The sequence below is a fragment of the Aulostomus chinensis genome, chromosome 1 (assembly GCF_037954235.1).
Source record: "Aulostomus chinensis isolate RoL2024-O1b breed Wild chromosome 1, RoL_Achi_v1.0, whole genome shotgun sequence".
NCBI lineage: Eukaryota > Metazoa > Chordata > Actinopteri > Syngnathiformes > Aulostomidae > Aulostomus > Aulostomus chinensis.
Window position 1 is genome coordinate 27,602,134 of NC_141320.1, and position 17,323 is coordinate 27,619,456.

At 46.2% G+C, this 17,323-nt stretch overlaps 1 protein-coding gene and 2 non-coding genes across 3 annotated transcripts; 1 reads left to right on the plus strand and 2 right to left on the minus strand.

The window, feature by feature from the left end:
• Positions 1-7,305: 7,305 nt before the first annotated feature.
• Positions 7,306-9,091, plus strand: LOC147271027 (E3 SUMO-protein ligase ZBED1-like). The gene is made up of 3 exons (XM_086205672.1): positions 7,306-7,648; positions 7,789-8,354; positions 8,927-9,091. The coding sequence occupies exons 1-3, from the start codon at positions 7,306-7,308 to the stop codon at positions 9,089-9,091; spliced, it is 1,074 nt and encodes a 357-aa protein (XP_086061798.1).
• Positions 9,092-14,169: 5,078 nt separating this feature from the next.
• trnal-uaa (transfer RNA leucine (anticodon UAA)) lies at positions 14,170-14,251 on the minus strand. The gene has a single exon. It is a non-coding gene; the product is annotated as a tRNA-Leu (tRNA).
• A 2,023-nt stretch (positions 14,252-16,274) lies between these two features.
• Positions 16,275-16,357, minus strand: trnal-cag (transfer RNA leucine (anticodon CAG)). The gene has a single exon. It is a non-coding gene; the product is annotated as a tRNA-Leu (tRNA).
• Between the last annotated feature and the right edge of the window lie 966 nt (positions 16,358-17,323).

The following is a 17,323-nucleotide window of genomic DNA, read 5'->3' on the forward strand; positions in this document are numbered from 1 at the left end:
AGGAGGTGATGTTGGGGTTTTCAAGGTCTTCGTCATGAGTGGGAGGGGCTGAGCTGGTGAATGATCAGCTGACCAGGTCTGGGCTCAGTTCAGATGTTGAGCCACTGCTGACTGCCATTTGCCTGAGGAAGACCCAACGTTCCCCTCAAGAAATGGAGGGCAGTTTTTAGTGCAGCGTTCATTCTGGTTGGAGTTTTCCTTTCCTTTGCCCTGCACCTCTCTGGTGGGGAGGTGCTCCCTGTTGACAAGGACTCAGTGGAGAAGACTGGACCAGGACCTTCACTGGTTCAAGGAGCACCGAGGCAAAGGGAGGCCCAGACCAGCAGCCAGGTTGACCAGTTTGAAAAGCTGTTCCTCTTCCATGCTCATGCTGACTTGTTGGTGTCTCCTCTTTTATTCCTGAGTGATTTTAATCTCAGCTCTCTGAACCTGAATGGAGCAGAACCAGGAAATCATTGCAGGAAATCATGGAGGAGAAATGAATGAATGAGACTTCCAGTCAAACTGAGACAAACGTCCAGGTTTGGTCATCAAAGATATCTGACATTCATTAGTAGACTGACAAAGATGCTCATTATTATTGCAGCAGATTAAACTAGAGAATAAAGAGGGTCTCACTTTGGAAAAAATATTGCAGTATATTTTTGTTTTATCAGAGAGGCTTTAATGTCTGTCTTTGATGTCTAAACTCTGACTCTGATGTCATTGGTGGTGACTGAATTCTACCCCCTGACACACTGAAGGCTCATATTGGTGATGCAGGTAGGTGCTGCCCCCTAGTGACCCAATGGAGAACGACATGTAATGACATGAAGATTCTACATTTTTCCACTTGTGAGATAAAAATACCTCACAGCAAGAAGGTTCAGGGTTCCAGTCCTGGCTGGAGCACAGGATCTTTCTGTGTGGAGTCTCCATGTTCTCCTGCCCTGTGTGGGTTCTCTCTGGTACTCCAGCTTCCTCCCACAGTCCAAAGACATCAAGAGGGGACGAGGCTGATTGATACTCTAAATTGACCGTAGGTGTGACTGTGAGTGTGAATGGTTGTCTGTCTCTATGTGTTGGTCCTGTGATGGACTGGTGACCTGTCCAGGGTGAACCCTGCCTCTCACCTGTAGACGCTGGGATAGGCTCCACCCCCCATGACCCTTAACAGGAATAAGAGGAAGACAATGGATGGATGGATATTGGAAACGACTGCAATACAGTATATAAATATTCTAGTTCCTTCATGGGAACCTGGTTCTCCTGTTCTTTAACATCCTCCAATAGGAATGGACCGTCTATGACAAAGTATCAATAAATCTATCAAGGAGGAAGAAGAATTCTGATCAAAGAACTGAAGTCAATCTGGAGATCAGTTGATCTCTGGAAGGAGGAGGAGGAGGCATCCTGTGCTTTTATCTCTCTGTTCATGTTTCCTGCTGTGTGTGTGTGTGTGTGTGTGTGTGTGTGTGTGTGTGTGTGTGTGTGTGTGTGTGTGTGTGTCCCAGCTGCAGCAGTCAGTTCAGGCTCCTTCAGTGTGACTGAGGGAGGTTTCTGTCCGATGGTTTCTCCCAGTGTGAACACAGCCTGACTGCTGATGCTGTGCCGACTCTGACAGTGGTTCAGTTTTTCTCAGTGGCTTTGTTGCTGCTCTCAGATCAGAATGAAAGTTCTCTCAACTCTGAGTTCAGCCTCCACAACATGGAGTCACTTGTTTCTCCTTCCTTTGATCAAATAGCGAACGCTTTTGGACGAGGAGGGAGGAAACCACGGCGTTTCACTGCTTTACATTTAGAATCTCACGCCAAGCCGGAGAAGCAGGTCCTGAATCAGTCATGTGGTCACTGCCGGCTGAAGAGGCTTCGGACGTCACCACATACGTCATCAATACGCGCCTCACAAGAAGAAGAAGCGGGACGTTTTCAAACAACAAGGAAAGAAGGAGAAGTCCGTGAACCCCCGGCCTCGGTCTTTGTCTCCTGAAGGCTGAGTGGCGCCGGTAGAACCTCAACATGTGCGCCGCGCAGCTGCTGCGGGTGTCGGTCCAGGAGCGGATCCTCGCCGCCGCTGAAGACTTCCTGCTGCAGCTGGGAGAAGGAGACTCAGCGGCTGGAGTCCCGGTGCTGAGAGCGCTGCTCACTGAGCGGCTGGCGGCGGCCGCGGAGCAGATCGTGGCTCTGCTGGAGGAAACCGTGGCGGAGTACGAGCGGGAGAACCGCCGGCAGAGGTTGCTGCTCGATGCCGTGCTGAAGCCCCGAGTCAGGCTGGACAGAGCAGGTGAGTCCCCGCAGGGACCTGCTGCATTGTTCCCAACATAAAGGGAGGTTTTAGTAGCTCAGGAAACAAAGTCCAGGAATTCTAGCTGGAGCTTCATCAGACCAAGTGGTCCAGACCAGCTGGAAAAACCCCTGAGACAAAGTCAAAGAGCAGGCAGCACAATGTTTTTGGGACTCAGTCAGCACACACACACACACACACCTCAGCAGTCTCTCTGTCTCCTGCAGCAAGTCACATGATATGCAAATGAGTCACTAAAGTTACAGCAGCTTCAGTGGACAAACTACAAAGGTAGAACTCCTGCAGACACCAATGAAGCTCTGATGATCATTTTAATGCAGTTTCAGTCCAGATCCAGAGACCAGATCCAACTTTGCTCAGCTCCAACCCAGACTGTCACTGTCAGGATTGTTGTGTCAGAAAGAGGTGGAGGAGAGGAATCAGTGATGGAGACTCAGGGATCGATGGAGAACCTCTTGATTCACAGCAGCCCTGCTAACAACACAGTCAGAGATGTCTTCCAACGAGACAGAACACAGCTTTATACTGAAGACAGGCTGTGTGTGTGTGTGTGTGTGTGTGTGTGTGTGTGTGTGTGTGTGTGTGTGTGTGTGTGTGTGTGTGTGTGTGTGTGTGGCTTGATGATCTACCAGGAAGGGATGGTCATTCCCAGATTGTTCTTATCTTGGATCTTGGCTGACTGTACGTGGGTGTGCAGGGACCTGCTGGGCCCCTAATTCAGTCCAGGAAGTTCAACTACTGAGGCCCTCAGCCGCACGCCAGCGAGAGCATTTTAGGAGACTTGAGGTGTGAGTCACTGTCAATGGTCAATGTTAAGAACACTCCCATTGACAGGCATCAGAAGCATGTTACCATTGAACTGAACCAAGACAAGACCAAGCTGAGGGGACATTCACACTGAGTTGCTAACTCCTGCTAACTGAGTCGTGTGTGACAGGCTGGCCCAGCATGCTGTGCATGTTGGTGTCCTTGTGTCGTTCTTCTGGAGGCTGCTACGGTGCTACCTTGTTAAAAGATGATCCTGTAGACTGGAAATTATATCAGCCCATTAAAAACAACCTTTTTTTCTCCACTGCCCGGTTGACCTGGGCTGGACCGGCCATTAGGGAATCATTCCACTTCTCCCAGTGGCCAGCACCTCCCTGGCTGTGAGTGTAGGTGGGCTGACATGTTTAGCATCGGTACAGGTTCCCTCTGGTTCTAGGGACTGAACTCTCATTCTCCTACAGGGTCTCATTCTAGAAATGAACATTCTGACCAGCAGATGTGATCATGAATGGACAAAACCATTCAGCAGAGGGGACCTATGACCTTTGACCTGGGTGACACAACGTTGATCCAAGCATCTGAACCCAGCGTTTCTATTCCCAGTTTGCTGACTGGTCCTCAGTAGCAGGACGTCTCTTTTCATTGAGTTGATTTCTGTTTCTGTCTGTTGCTCCGCTGTTTCAGAGTCAAATGAAGAGATTTCTGATGTTGCTGTTTGTGTCCTGCAGATGTGGAGCAGCTGCTGGTGATTAAAGAAGAGGTTCCCCCTGAGCTGCAGGACCCAGAGCCCCCCCACATTAAAGAGGAGAGGGAGGAGCTCTGGACCAGTGAGGAAGGAGGGCAGCTTCAAGGACAGGAGGAGGCTGATATCACCACGTTCCCCTTCACTCTGTTCCCTGTGAAGAGTGAAGGGGACGAAGAGAAACCTCAGTTCCCACAGCTTCATCAGAGTCTAACTGAGGAGAACTTGAAAGAAGAGTCTCTGAGCAGCAGCCCAATTCATCCTCTGAAAACAGAAGCTGATGGAGAAGAGAGTGGAGGACCAGAACCAGAACCAGCCAGCAAGGTAGATCCAGATCCACTTGTACAACCCCAGACTGAAGACCAGATGTCAGACTCTTCTGAAGCTGAGACTGAAGTGAGTAAGGATGATTGGGTCAGACCTGATAACACGGCCACCTCTAAGCACAAGGAACCCTTTGGCTCAAGGAGGAATTTGCTTCAGAATTTGAGCCCAGGACAGGAAGTGACTCATTGCAGTTCAAAAGAACAAAAACTAAAGACTGAAAGAGAATCAGAGATCATCAGGAACGTGACCTTTGGTCCTTCTGAATCTCAGACAGAATTCAGTGAGGATGAGCGTCCCTTTAGGTGCTCAACATGCAGTAAAGGTTTTAGAAACAGAAGGAGTTTGGATAAACACATGAGAACACACACTGGGGAGAAACCGTTCCCATGCTCAGTTTTTGGAGGAAGGTTTTCAGAAAAGGGATATCTGAAAAGACATATGAGAACACACACAGGGGAGAAACCATTCCCCTGCTCAGTTTGTGGCACAAGATTTTCAGAAAAGGGGCATCTGAAAAGACACATGAGAACGCACACTGGGAAGAAACCATTCCCATGCTCAGTTTGTGGCACAAGATTCTCAGTTAAGGAACATCTAGAATCACACATGAGAATGCACACAGGGGATAAACCATATCCCTGCTCAGTTTGTGGCACAAGATTTTCAGAAAGGGGGCATCTGAAAAGACACATGAGAACGCACACTGGGGAGAAACCATATCCCTGTTCAGTTTGTTGCAAAAGATTCTCAGTTAAGGGAGATCTGAAAACACACATGAGAACACACACTGGGGAGAAACCATTTCCCTGCTCAGTTTGTGGCAGAAGGTTTTCAGAAAAGGGATATCTGAATAGACACATGAGAACACACACTGGGGAGAAACCATTCCCCTGCTCCGTTTGTGGCACAAGATTTTCAGAAAAGGGGCAACTGAAAAGACACATGAGAACTCACACTGGGGAGAAACCATATCCCTGCTCACTTTGTGGCAAAAGATTCTCAGTTCAGGGAGATCTGAAAACACACACGAGAACTCATACTGGGGAGAAACCATTCCCCTGCTCACTTTGTGGCAAAAGATTCTCAGTTAAGGGAGATCTGAAAAGACACATGAGAACGCACACTGGGAAGAAACCACCTTTGCAAGACGTGGCTTTGAAGCGTGACAAGAGTGGGAGACGCAGGTTGACGGCCAAAAAATAAATTTATTTCATGAAAAAACACTACGATGAACCAAAATTGAACTCAGACAACAATGTGATGTGAACATCAGTCCAGTTGGTGGTGTGGGTTCATGTGTGCATGTGTGTAAGGGAGGTGGAAAGAAGAGATGTTGTCTGCTGAAAGTCGAAGTCACAATGGATGAGGAGGAAGAGAGGCTCCCGGCCAGCAAGGCGGGTTCTGTATGTAGAGAGCACCGGGCCCAGGAGCTTCAACTAGGAGGAACGAACGGCCCCCCACCCTCCAGATACCTGCTGCAACACAAGGAACAGCATGAAAGGCACCAGCCACGGGACCTTTATACCCCCCCCCCCACACACACACACACACACACACACACACCCTCAAGAAAGAGGTCCGGAAGCAAGTCACGGCACCTGAAAGTACCTGAAATGCATTTTTTTTAAAAGCCAAAATGATAATGAACCAAACCCCCTCAAACCATGTACATCACCCATTGTTCTGTACAGATGAGGTAAACCTATCAGGAGGTGAACCAGTGGCTGCTCCGGTGGTCCAGCATCTCTTGTCCCAAGATACCGCATTGACCGGTGCACCCAGAAAGCAATGATGTAGGAGGCTAGGAAAAGACAAGAGGAGAACCAGAGAGAGGAAAACAGTTCACTATCAATTTCCACACTGAAGGAACTCTAGACAACGCGTCCACCACCACTTTGTTGGTCCCCTTCACACAGGAACTATCCAGTGTGACTGCAGGAACAGAGACAAAGAGAGGAGAAAACACAGCAGGAAAGAGACAGGATGAAGCTGAAATCATGGAGCCACCATTGGACAGGAGGGTGTGAGGGATGATCTGATTTCTCTGAGGTCACCATCAAAGATCCACTTGGCACCAAGTACTGATCTTTATATTGATGTATTGATCCCTGATCAAACACTGAATTGTCTTTGAGATGTGTGAAAATAAATGAGTGGGCGGAGTCTCTGATATCAGTGATGTCATCCAGCTGATGGAGACATATGGGACATCAGCTGGAGCCTCCGGTGAAGTACCTTTAGTAGTAGTACACATGCAGTACACGCTCAGTACTGGCTCCTACACAGACACAGCGAGTGCTGCTTTAACAAATACATGGTTCCTATGTGAGGGATTGGTTGGATTTCTGGTGTATCAGGACCAGGACTGAAGTTGGTCCCTGACCGTCCTGGAGGGGCGGCTGTAACACAGGATGAGTTTTCACAGTGAAGGTCTTCTTCTTCTACAGCTGAATTAAAGTGTAAACAGCCGTCTACACACCTTTAAATGTCCTTATAAACTTGTCTTTTAATAAACTTTCTGTCCTCTTTTAAAGTCGTCAGTGCTTTTGTTTCCATGTAGAGGCTCTACTTGATCACCACCCTTGTGTTTGACTATTTGGAGTGGATGTTCTCTTCTAGGAGTGCCACGATAGGTCGTGCTAGAGCTGTAAAACTGTTTTGCGATAACTGATAGGTCATTTTTCTAGTCATACACTCAAGGGCACATTTCAATCTCTGAAAAAGCCAGTCTTCTCTTCTTGGCTGTAGTCATTTATTTTCAACACAAGATGGTGCTCTGAACTATGTAGTGGTCTGCACTCTGACCCGCGTCAGTCACCCCTCCCTTCCTGTTAATTTGTTGACATTTCGGAGCGAGCACATGGAAGATGGACACTAATTCAGACAACATTGAAATCGAAGATGTCCCCATTTCGTTTAAATCCCTTGTATGGCACCATTTCGGTTTCCCAGTTGAGAAGAAAAATGGAGAACGAGTTGCAGACAAAACAGGAACGATCTGCAAACTTTGCAAGACGATTTGCCGAACACCCTTTCTAACACGTCCAACATGCAGTCATATGCAGCGCCACCACAGAGAAATTAAATTAGCGCCTGCTACTGCAAACAGAGCATCACTCCCCAAAGGCCAGACGACGCTGACAACCAGATTTGCCCCTCAACTTCCACCATCAAGTCCAAGAGCGATGGCAATTACACGGGATATTGGCTACATGATCGCATATGGTAAGAGACCATTTTCTATTGTGGAAGATCCGTCAGTCAGGCGTTTACTCAGGAGGATGGACCTGAAATACACTGTCCCATCACGTACGCATTTTAGCACTAAAGTAGTCCCTAAAATCTATGAAGAGACGAAGGCCAGAGTCAAACAGTCCCTTCAAGAGACAAAAAGCATCGCGATTACAACGGACGGCTGGACTTCAAGAAGCACAAAGAGCTACATCACAATCACAGCACACGGTATCAACAACGACTGGGAAATGGAAAATGTGCTCCAAACGCGTCCCATCTCCGAGTCCCACACAGGTAGGGCTGATGCAGTACTGCTGGTTAATGCAGATTATTCTTGTTTTGTGAAAATTGCTTTGTGAAGCACTTTGCTACTTTTTCCTTGAGAGATTTAAATAATAAACGTACGTATTTACTGATCGGCGTCAACATTGCAGACGTCCTGTGGAAAGCCCTTGCTGAATGGGAACTTCAGAGGGCAAACCATGTAATCGCAATCGTCACTGACAACGCTCGCAATGTGGATGTGGCTGTGCGCGAGGCGGGCTTCGAGCTCCACATCAAGTGCTTTGCACATAGCGCCAATCTGGCATCTCAGGCTGGCCTTCGTGTTGGGCCCATCAGCCGTTTACTCGGGAGAGTGAGGCGCGTGAGTACTTTTTTCCACAAGAGTCCCCCTGCTGAGGCCGTGTTGGAGTCCAAACAGAAGCAGTTACAGCTGCCATCGCGCAAGCTGATCACGGATGTACCAACTCGGTGGAACTCCAGCCTGGACATATTGGAAAGATATCTGGAGCAGCAAGCCACCATCGGAGCAACTCTCACCAGCCCTGAGATCAAACGCAACGCCCGGGACGTCAATACCCTGGACAGAAGAGACTTCTCACTTGCCGAAGACCTGGTGAAACTCCTCAAACCCCTCAAAACTGCTACTGTGGTCATGTGTGACGAGAAGGCTCCCACCGTGTCTCTTATTGTGCCACTCAAAAGCATGATCGAACAGGTAGGCCTAATTTAAATGAATACTACCACTGCTTTTTATATTGTTCTTTACCTGTTTTCCCTGTTCTTATTTTTGCTTTGTCTGTTTCAATGCTTTGTGTTGATATTGTAAGTGCTACAACTAAAGCAAATTGTTATTTATTGTTTTTCTAACAGAGCATGGCGCCACACCCAGATGATTCCCCTGCCATAGCTGAAACAACGAGAGAAATCCTCAACAATATCTCAGAAAGATACAGGGGGGTGTGTATGACCGTCTGCTGGAGTGCACAGCGCTGGACCCCAGGTTTCGGGGTCTACCTCAGCTAAACCATGACCAGCGTGAGGCTGTCTTCCTCAGGATCCAGGAAACAGTAAATCTGGTAGGCCCATGTCTTTCTTCTTTTCATCTTCCACAATTCCTTTGTTGGTTAATCGTGTGTGTGTGTGTGTGTGTGTGTGTGTGTGTGTGTGTGTGTGTGTGTGTGTTTCGAGACAGTTTCAGAGTAAATGTGTGTTGAGGAGGGGGGCTTTGTTGCTTGTCTAAAGGAAGGATCATGCACTGATGCCAGTCTTTCTACTCTTAGACCACAGATGAGGAGACTAATGCCAGGGGAGCAGCCGGTGAAGATCCGCCAGATGAAGGACAGGGGGCTGGGCTGCAACTGGAAGAGCCTGCTTCCAAGAAGACAGCACTTGAAGATCTACTTGGGGACTCATTTTCTGCTGTGCCAGAAGAACTGTTCAGAGAGGGAGTAGAGAGAGAGATTGGCATGTACAGAAGAGAGGCATCCATCCCACTCACCAGTTGCCCCTTGAAGTGGTGGAAAGAGAACTGTTTTCAGTGTCCTTTGCTGTCTCGTCTTGCGAAAGCTTATCTTTCCATCCCTGTTACCTCAGTTCCAAGTGAACGTGTATTTTCTACTGCAGGGGACATCGTTACTGCCCAAAGATCCCAACTGCTGCCAGAAAATGTGGACGTGCTAGTATTCCTCAAGAAGAATGTGGTCCTCCCTCCTGACGAGGCTGGGGCATGTGGCTTGATACCCTTAGCTCTGTGATGAGCTTTAACAAAGCCTACTGATAATAAGTGATCATTGATCATTGATCAGCCTACTGCTAATTGATATGTTGGCATTTTGAGTTTTGGACGTTTCATAGTAACAGTTAATTTATTTTTTGTTGTACTTGTTCAATTTCTGGAAGACACACTATTCAGCTGAGTTTGTAGCAAAATAATTTTACTTTTAAGGAAAGAAGAAACTGATGATGCATGCTTTTAGTTAAGTTTGTGAGCTACTTGTGTCAAGTTTATTCATAATGGTTGGCCAGGCTTGCCTGTTACATAAAGTGTAACTAAATTGAAAAATATGGCAAAAGCACTTTTGTTTAATATTTTGTATCTTTTAAATAAAATATATTCCAAAAAATTACCTTAAAAAAACATTTCTTTAATATCGTATCGTATCGTTATCGTGACCTCCATATCGTGTATCGCACCGTACCGTGAAATTAGTGTATCGTGGCACCCCTATGAGTTACTAAAATGAAATTATACTGCAGAATAAACAACAAATCCTGATGAATCTCTGGTGGAAGTAATGACCTGGTTCTCTCTGTGTTAGCATTCATGGTACCTGCTAAAAATCCTACACTCGTACTTTAATGCCACTGATCGCTCATGGAAATCCTGAGATGGCAGCTCAACACTGGGAATGGGAAAAGATTTGCTTTCAAAGCAACTTGTGATGTGTTTGAGTTCTGGAGCATCTCAACATTTCAGAAATGAAGGTGGAGATTAGTAGTCAGTATGAAGTACTTTGGGTATTTTTGCAGTAACTCAACATTTGAACATCTTTAAAGCTTTATTTTGAAAAACGGGTTCATTCCTTTTTAAAATGTCTGATTGTGTTCCTATGAAGAAATGTATCTTTGAATGTAGCCTCTCATTAAAGGAACAGTTTGGTGTTTGGACCATGACGTGGTCTTTGTCACGATCGCTGTTAGCAGGAACTAGAATTTTGCTGGCTCCCTGCTCCGCCCGTCCAGTCCCACGGGAGGAGGAGGGCGTATGCATGGCCACATGACCGTCTCTGAAACCTCTGATGAATGTTGTTGTAGATGCAACGCTCAGTGGAACCACACTGATGCCTGGAGGTCAGCTCGGAAAAGACTTCAAAACAAAAGCAACCTTTTTGTTGTCAGTTATTTCTGGATTCTTCAGGTTCCTGTGGACCAAACAGCAGCTAAGAAGGTAGTGTTGGTGTCTCTGTTCCTCTCCAGAAGCACACAACTGTTGACAGAAAGCTTGGCTTTCCAAGAGAACACACTGACACTGGTGTGGTAGCCCTGAGTGTCGTGATTGAGAAAACCTTTGTCGTAGTTTTCAAAGACCTTCTGCCCTTGTAGGAGAGTTTTAGGCCTTCCTGGTGTTGCTGGACAGGCGGAGCAGGGACCGAGCAAAGCTGTGGTTTCTCATCATGGAGAAAGTCACTGACAACATGACGCTTGGGCCCAGAGTTCAAATACTGAGCCTTTCCTTCAAGTATTTCTACATCAGTTCCTTTTCTCCACATCAAAACCACTATTTTGACAATCAAACACTTCATCGGACAGTTGTATAAAATAATGGCTGCATTCCTACTTTGCCAGGTTGCCTTGAATGTGGCGTCACTTCATGTTCTGACACTCTGCTGGTTTTTCCACTGTAAAGTGAACATTTTTAACAAGAAATATTTGTTCACAATTCACTGAAATGACTGTTCAATGCCACACATTTACAGACCTTTGTGTTTCATTGAAGGTTCATGTTTGAACACTGAACGTAGTAAAACCTGTACTTTAATGGGAAATCCCTGTAGATGAAATGGAACATTCCAGAACTTCACTTTAACACTACAATTACAGAGCTTCTGTTTGAATGGAGCTGTTGTTCATGGATTTTGATGTACGATGCTGAGTTTTCCAATGTCCAATGATTTTTTTACCATTCCAATCCTCTAAAGTGATGGACTGATACTGCCAATATGCAGAAATTCTCTATTGTTCAAAGTACAGATTCTGTGTTTATACATTGTTGTAGTTTTTATACTTGGAGAAACCAGAATCTAACAGGAAATCACTGTAGAAAGTTGGCTCAGTTTCATAAAGTAACAACTAAATAGCTTCAATTGACAGTGATTGACCTTAAACTTGGCTATTTTGATGCACTATGCTTGCTTTTCCACTGTCAAATGAACTTTTTTAATGGGAAATTCCTGCTCATAGACTGGTTTGTTTCATAAATGAACCAGTAAGAGCCCTGAACTTAGAGAAGAACCTGAAAGGTCCTTGTTCTTCATGTGTTTTTACGTGATGGGCCTGTTTTCCTGCAGTTGAATGCACATTTATCAACACTAAATGGACTGTAATTTCATCAGTTTGGACTGTGAAAGCTGCTGTGTATTTTACAGTTTCTTCCATGTAATTTTGAGGAACAGTTCATTACTGTAATTTTACGGTACCATCTGGAAACTCTGCTGCCAGACTTTTTACCGTTTTTTTTACAGTGCAGGCATCGATTCAACCTTCTTCCTCAAGTAAAGTACAGGCACTTCAGTGTACTTGTACATCTTCAGTATTGTCTTTTGTTCCTTTGCAGTGTTTGCTGCTTCAGTTTCATCCATGGTTCAACGTTCACATGGCAGATTAAATCAGAAAATCCAGCCACATGAGACACTTGACAGGTGTTGATGTGGACTGAAGTGTCAGCAGACCTCTGGTCAGGGCGGCCACCTGCTGGTTTGGTGCCATGAAAAGAGGCCAGGCAGGGTTATGAGTATGATTTATGTATGACACATATAGGAGGACAGAGAGGAGGAGAGAGAAGCCCAGTGCACCATGGGAGATCCCCCAGCAGTCTAAGCCTATAGCAGCATATCTAAGGGCCAGCCTAAGCAGCCCAACTATAAGCCTGATCAAAAAGGAAGGTCTTTCGTCTGCTCTTATAGGTCAAGAGGGTGTCTGCATCCTGGACTGAAACTGGGAGACGGCTCCACAGGAGGGGAGCCTGATAGCTGAAGGCTCTGGCTCCCAGTCTACTTTTAGAACTCTAGGAACCACCAGTAACCCTGCATCCTGGGAGCAAAGGGTTCTAGCTGGATAATAGGGGACTAGGAGCTCTGTCAGGTAGGAAGGAGCCTGACTGTTGAGGACTTTGATGGTAGAAGGAGAATTTTGAATTCTATTCTGAATGTGATAGGGAGCCATGCAGAGAAGCCAGTACAGGAGAGACATGGTCTCTTCTACTAGTTCTAGTCAGGCAGCAGTGTTCTGGACCAGCTGGAGAGTCTTTAGGGACCTCCTGGTGCAGCCTGATAGGAGGGAATTGCAGTAATCCAGCCTGGAAGTGACAAAGGCATGGACTAGTTTTTCTGCATCTTTTTGAGACAGGATGTGTCTGATCTCAGCAATGTTTCACAAATGAAAGAAAGCAGTCCTAGAAATTTGCTGAATGTGGGCATGAAAGGACAGATCCTGATCAAAGAGAACTCCTAGGTTCCTTAGGGTGGTGCTGGGGGCCAAGGTGATACCTTCCAGGGTATCTGTCTCATTAGATAAACTTGTAAAGTGTCATGAGATAACTTCTGTTGGGATTTGGTTCCATATAAATAAAATTGACTTGACTTGACTTTGAAGTTAGAATTAAATTTAAATTAGAAAAATCTTCCCTCTTCAATCCTGTCACTCAGTGTTGTAAACTGTTTCTAACAAATTCTACTGTTCAACAGTTCAAGTGTTTCTAATGAAGCTGAATGTTCTCCTCTACTTTCCTCAGTTGGGTTTCTTTCATGTCCTCCTGACATCAAAGACAGAATTCTAGCTACTGTCAAAGCCCTGATGACATCATCAGGAATTCTGACCTGTCCAGGGTTCACCCTGAACCCACGCCTCCTCAGAGACTGGAGATCTGCTGACCCTGCCTCTTGCCCAACGTCACCTGGGATCAACCCCCCCCCCATGACCCTTAAAGGATAAGAACAGAAAGTGGATGGAGGGATGGACTCAACACTGAAATCAGCTGATCTGATCCACATTCTAATGTTTCCTGTCCCTCTTTAGGAGTCAATGAGAATAGTAGTGTATATAATAATGTATATCCAACCTTGTAGTATCTTTCCAAAGCTTTTAGTATTTCTTCTTGTTTCTACTTGTAGTTTTAGTGTCTGGATCTTTTCTTTTGATGTCCTGCTGTCTGCTCTTTGCTTTTGGAGCTTCCTTCAACAACAACCAGGCCTCCTGGGTACTGTAGGAAACATGGTCAAGTTCTTCTGACGTCTCCAGGAACGTCCTGCTCTCATTGGTCTGTCTTCATTTTGACTCCTCCCACTGCCACAATGACCAGCCTTTATACTCTTGGTGACTGGGGCCCTGGTTGCTGCAGGCCTCAACACCAGCCTGTGGTTGTGAGCAGGGCAGAACAGAACTGACAGTATCTCCCATGCAGGACCTGGGTCAGCGCCTGGTGCCAGCTGGGGCACCGCTTGAACCTGGACCCCTGGAAGATCTTCTCCAGGAACTCGCCTTTTTCAATCGAAACAGCGTGAAACTACAAGTAAAGAATTAAAATTATTTAATTCACAATGAAGCCTCTGTCAAAAAACAAAGGAACAACTGACTACCTCCCCATGACTTCACCCTGATAACCAGGAGGTAACCTGGTAGTCAGAGCAGCGGTGCTCAGGTCTGTGGACTCAGAAGAGGGTTCTTCTTCTGGTCACAGGTTTGAAGATACCAGTGAAAGAGAAAGGAAAGGCTGTGAGAGACCTGCCACACCTCTCCAGTGACCTGGGACATGATGGCAGTGGTGGGATTTGAACCCACGCCTCCTCAGAGACTGGAGCTTAAATCCAGCGCCTTAGACCGCTCGGCCACACTACCTCACCGAGCGAGTCAGTGAGTTGGTCTGCTAAAGGCATGTTGAAGAGGAAGTAACAATGATATCAAACGTATTCTGAAGGGGGACCCCTTCCCTCCACGGTCACAGGAAGTGACGACAGCGCTGCTAGAAGCAGGAAAGAAATGGTAAAAGGACTCAGTTTGTACAGAGCCTTTCTACCTCAGCAGCACTCAAGGAGCTGAACAATGTCCTCTCATTCACACACACTCACACACTGATGCTGAAGGCTGCCATGCAAGGAGCCAACCTACTCATCAGAAGTATTTAGGGGTTCAGTATCTTACTCAAGGACACTTTGACATGGTCACTGGAGAAAGTGAGGATCAAACCAGCCACCCTTTGGTTGCCAGACGGCCACGCTACTCCTGAGTCATGTGACCTGGATAAGATGGTGAACTACAGCTGATCGCCATGCTAGCAAACCCCTTTTGTTTGGTTTGGTTGTTGTTTAGTGACTGTGGATGAATACACAGGAGAAGTTGAGCATAAATTTGTGTTCCCTGTTCACTTGAATATCTGCAGGAGTGTGAGGTGGAAATAATACTTGGAGGAGAATGAGAGTTCAGTCTCAGCGCTATGACCTGTGCTGACACTAAAACATGTCAGCCCACAGAACAAAGATGGCAGTCCTCTGGGAAAGCAGGTACACCACACATACATGAAGAAACCCTACAGGAAACAAATATGTTGCCAGAAACTTTTACTCTGTTTTTGTTGTTTACCCAAGTACAGGATTGGAGGGAGACTGATGGTCGCTGTTTGGGTTTTTGGAAAACAAGGAGGCTGTGGGTTCAAGCTGGATTCTCAGAGACTATTTCCCCAACCTCTACATTGGCATCTACACTGTCATCCAGTCATGTGACTGAAGTCATCCAGTCACGTGACTGAAGTCATCCATTCATGTCAGTGATGTCACTTGGCAGGACTGTCATTGCCGTCTCATTCTAGAAAAGAATCCAGACTCCACCTGTGGCTCCATGATAACTGATGGACCTCTGGTTGGAGGCTGGACGATGATGTTTGGACTGGAAGGAAAACTCCTTGTCCAAATTCCATTGTGTTCAAGTTTAAAGTCCCACAATCAGAAGTAGCTGAATCTGACAGGTGGAGGTTTGGAACTACAAGATGGTGATGTTTTCTTGACTTGATGCTCTGACTGTCAGGGTGGATGTCAGCTTCTTCTGCTGCTGCATCTGAGTGGCTATAATTGGAGCTTTTACCCTCCAAGGTTGTTTGGTTCCAGGGGACATTTTAAAATTCCAGTCCCCAACCTTGGCTGTTCTGAACCTCTTCTCCTGAATCACTCCTGAGCTGCAGCAAGAACAAATACCAGTGCCCAACCAGATCAACTTAATGGCTGCTAACAGCCTCAGACACTTGATTTCCATCAATCTGGAGCCAAGAAGGCCCTCACCTGTGGTTCTCCTCCAGGAGGGTCCAGGTTCTGCCATTGGGGCTCCTGGTGCCACTGCCAGAGAGCCTCAGCTGCACACTGCAACATTTCAACAGGAGATTGACATTCCTTCAAATGTCCTGACATCTGATTCCAATGGTTCTGTTCCATATTTATATTTTAAAATCAATCACACAATGAAAGCTGCCTCAGCTGGTTTAAGAGAGAGAACAAGCTAAGAGATCTGAAACCAGTAAAATATGCTTTTCTGTGTGCAAACTAGTGAGGGGCATGGAAGGATATTTTACCACCAATCCAGAACCCAGACTTTAGTCATGTGATGAGATGGCGACTCTGATTATGAAGTTAATGGACAAAATGTGAATTGAAAGAAAACACATTTCTTCAGCAGACTTTGATCCAACATTGAAGTTAGAGTTTGGTGGCTGCTCCATGTTGGAGGAAACCAGGCGATGTTGGGACGTCACAGGGAAGCTCCTTTGCCTCCTCTGCTGCCAGTTCAACCACTCACTCCCATCAGTGGAGAGCAGCTTCAACTGGGTTTGGAATGTACCACTGTGGATACATAGGAATGTGGAGAAAATGTCCTTTGTCAGAAGTGGGATTCGAACCCACGTCTCCAGGAGAGACTGCGACCTGAACGCAGCGCCTTAGACCGCTCGGCCATCCTGACAGACACTGACAGTTGCAGACTTCAATATCAAATGAATTCATTCACTGACAAAGTAGAATTTTTTCCACAGGAGCTACTGGCTCCTTAGTTGTTACATTTATTGTTAACATTAAACACACAGTCTGAGTTCATGGCAGTAAGAAATGAACCAGAACATTTGAACCACGTAACATCTCTTGATCAGTTTGTTACATGGGACACATTCCAGACAGGAAGGTCCCACCAAGACTTGAACTCTGATCACTGGATCCAGAGTCCAGAGGGCTCACCCTTCCACCATGGAACCAAACACAAGGAGGACGTTCCTCTAAATACCACTTGACATCACCTGCAATCAACCTGTTGATATTTGGAGGTTCATCTTGCTCTTGTTCCAGACTACATTGGCAAAAGGATCATGAACCACAAGGAAATCATGGAACTCCAGATTTATTCAGGACTTTCCAACTCCATCGTATGACCTGGGAGCAAAGACTGGCCAGGCCTTCCTTAATTTATCAGTTAATTACTGCTTCAACAAACATGCCACTTAATTAAGTTACCAGAATTTCTCTCATTGAAAAACCCACCAGCCTGATTTCTTGACATGACATGAAAAATTCTCCAAGAACCCACAGTTGGGTGGAAAGATACCAGGTTAACCAGGAGGAGTCCTGTTCCTGAACCATGGATGGAACAAAGTCCACTGGAAAACTCAGCAGTTCCTGAGTGCCAGATCCATCCGGGAGCTTGGGTCTCCCCTTGACTGTGGTGATCCATGAGATCAAGGAGGACAGAGGAAAGAAGGATCCTGTTGGAGATCTCCTACGTTCTTCCTCCACTTCACTACTACTTGGATGTCAGGAATATGAGGTACTTTACTCAAATGACGTATTAGGAGTTTCCTGTTTGACAAGAAGGAAGTCAGAGGTTCATCCCTCACTTGTTGGTGGTGCCCTCAACCTGCTGAGAGCATCACTTAGTTCT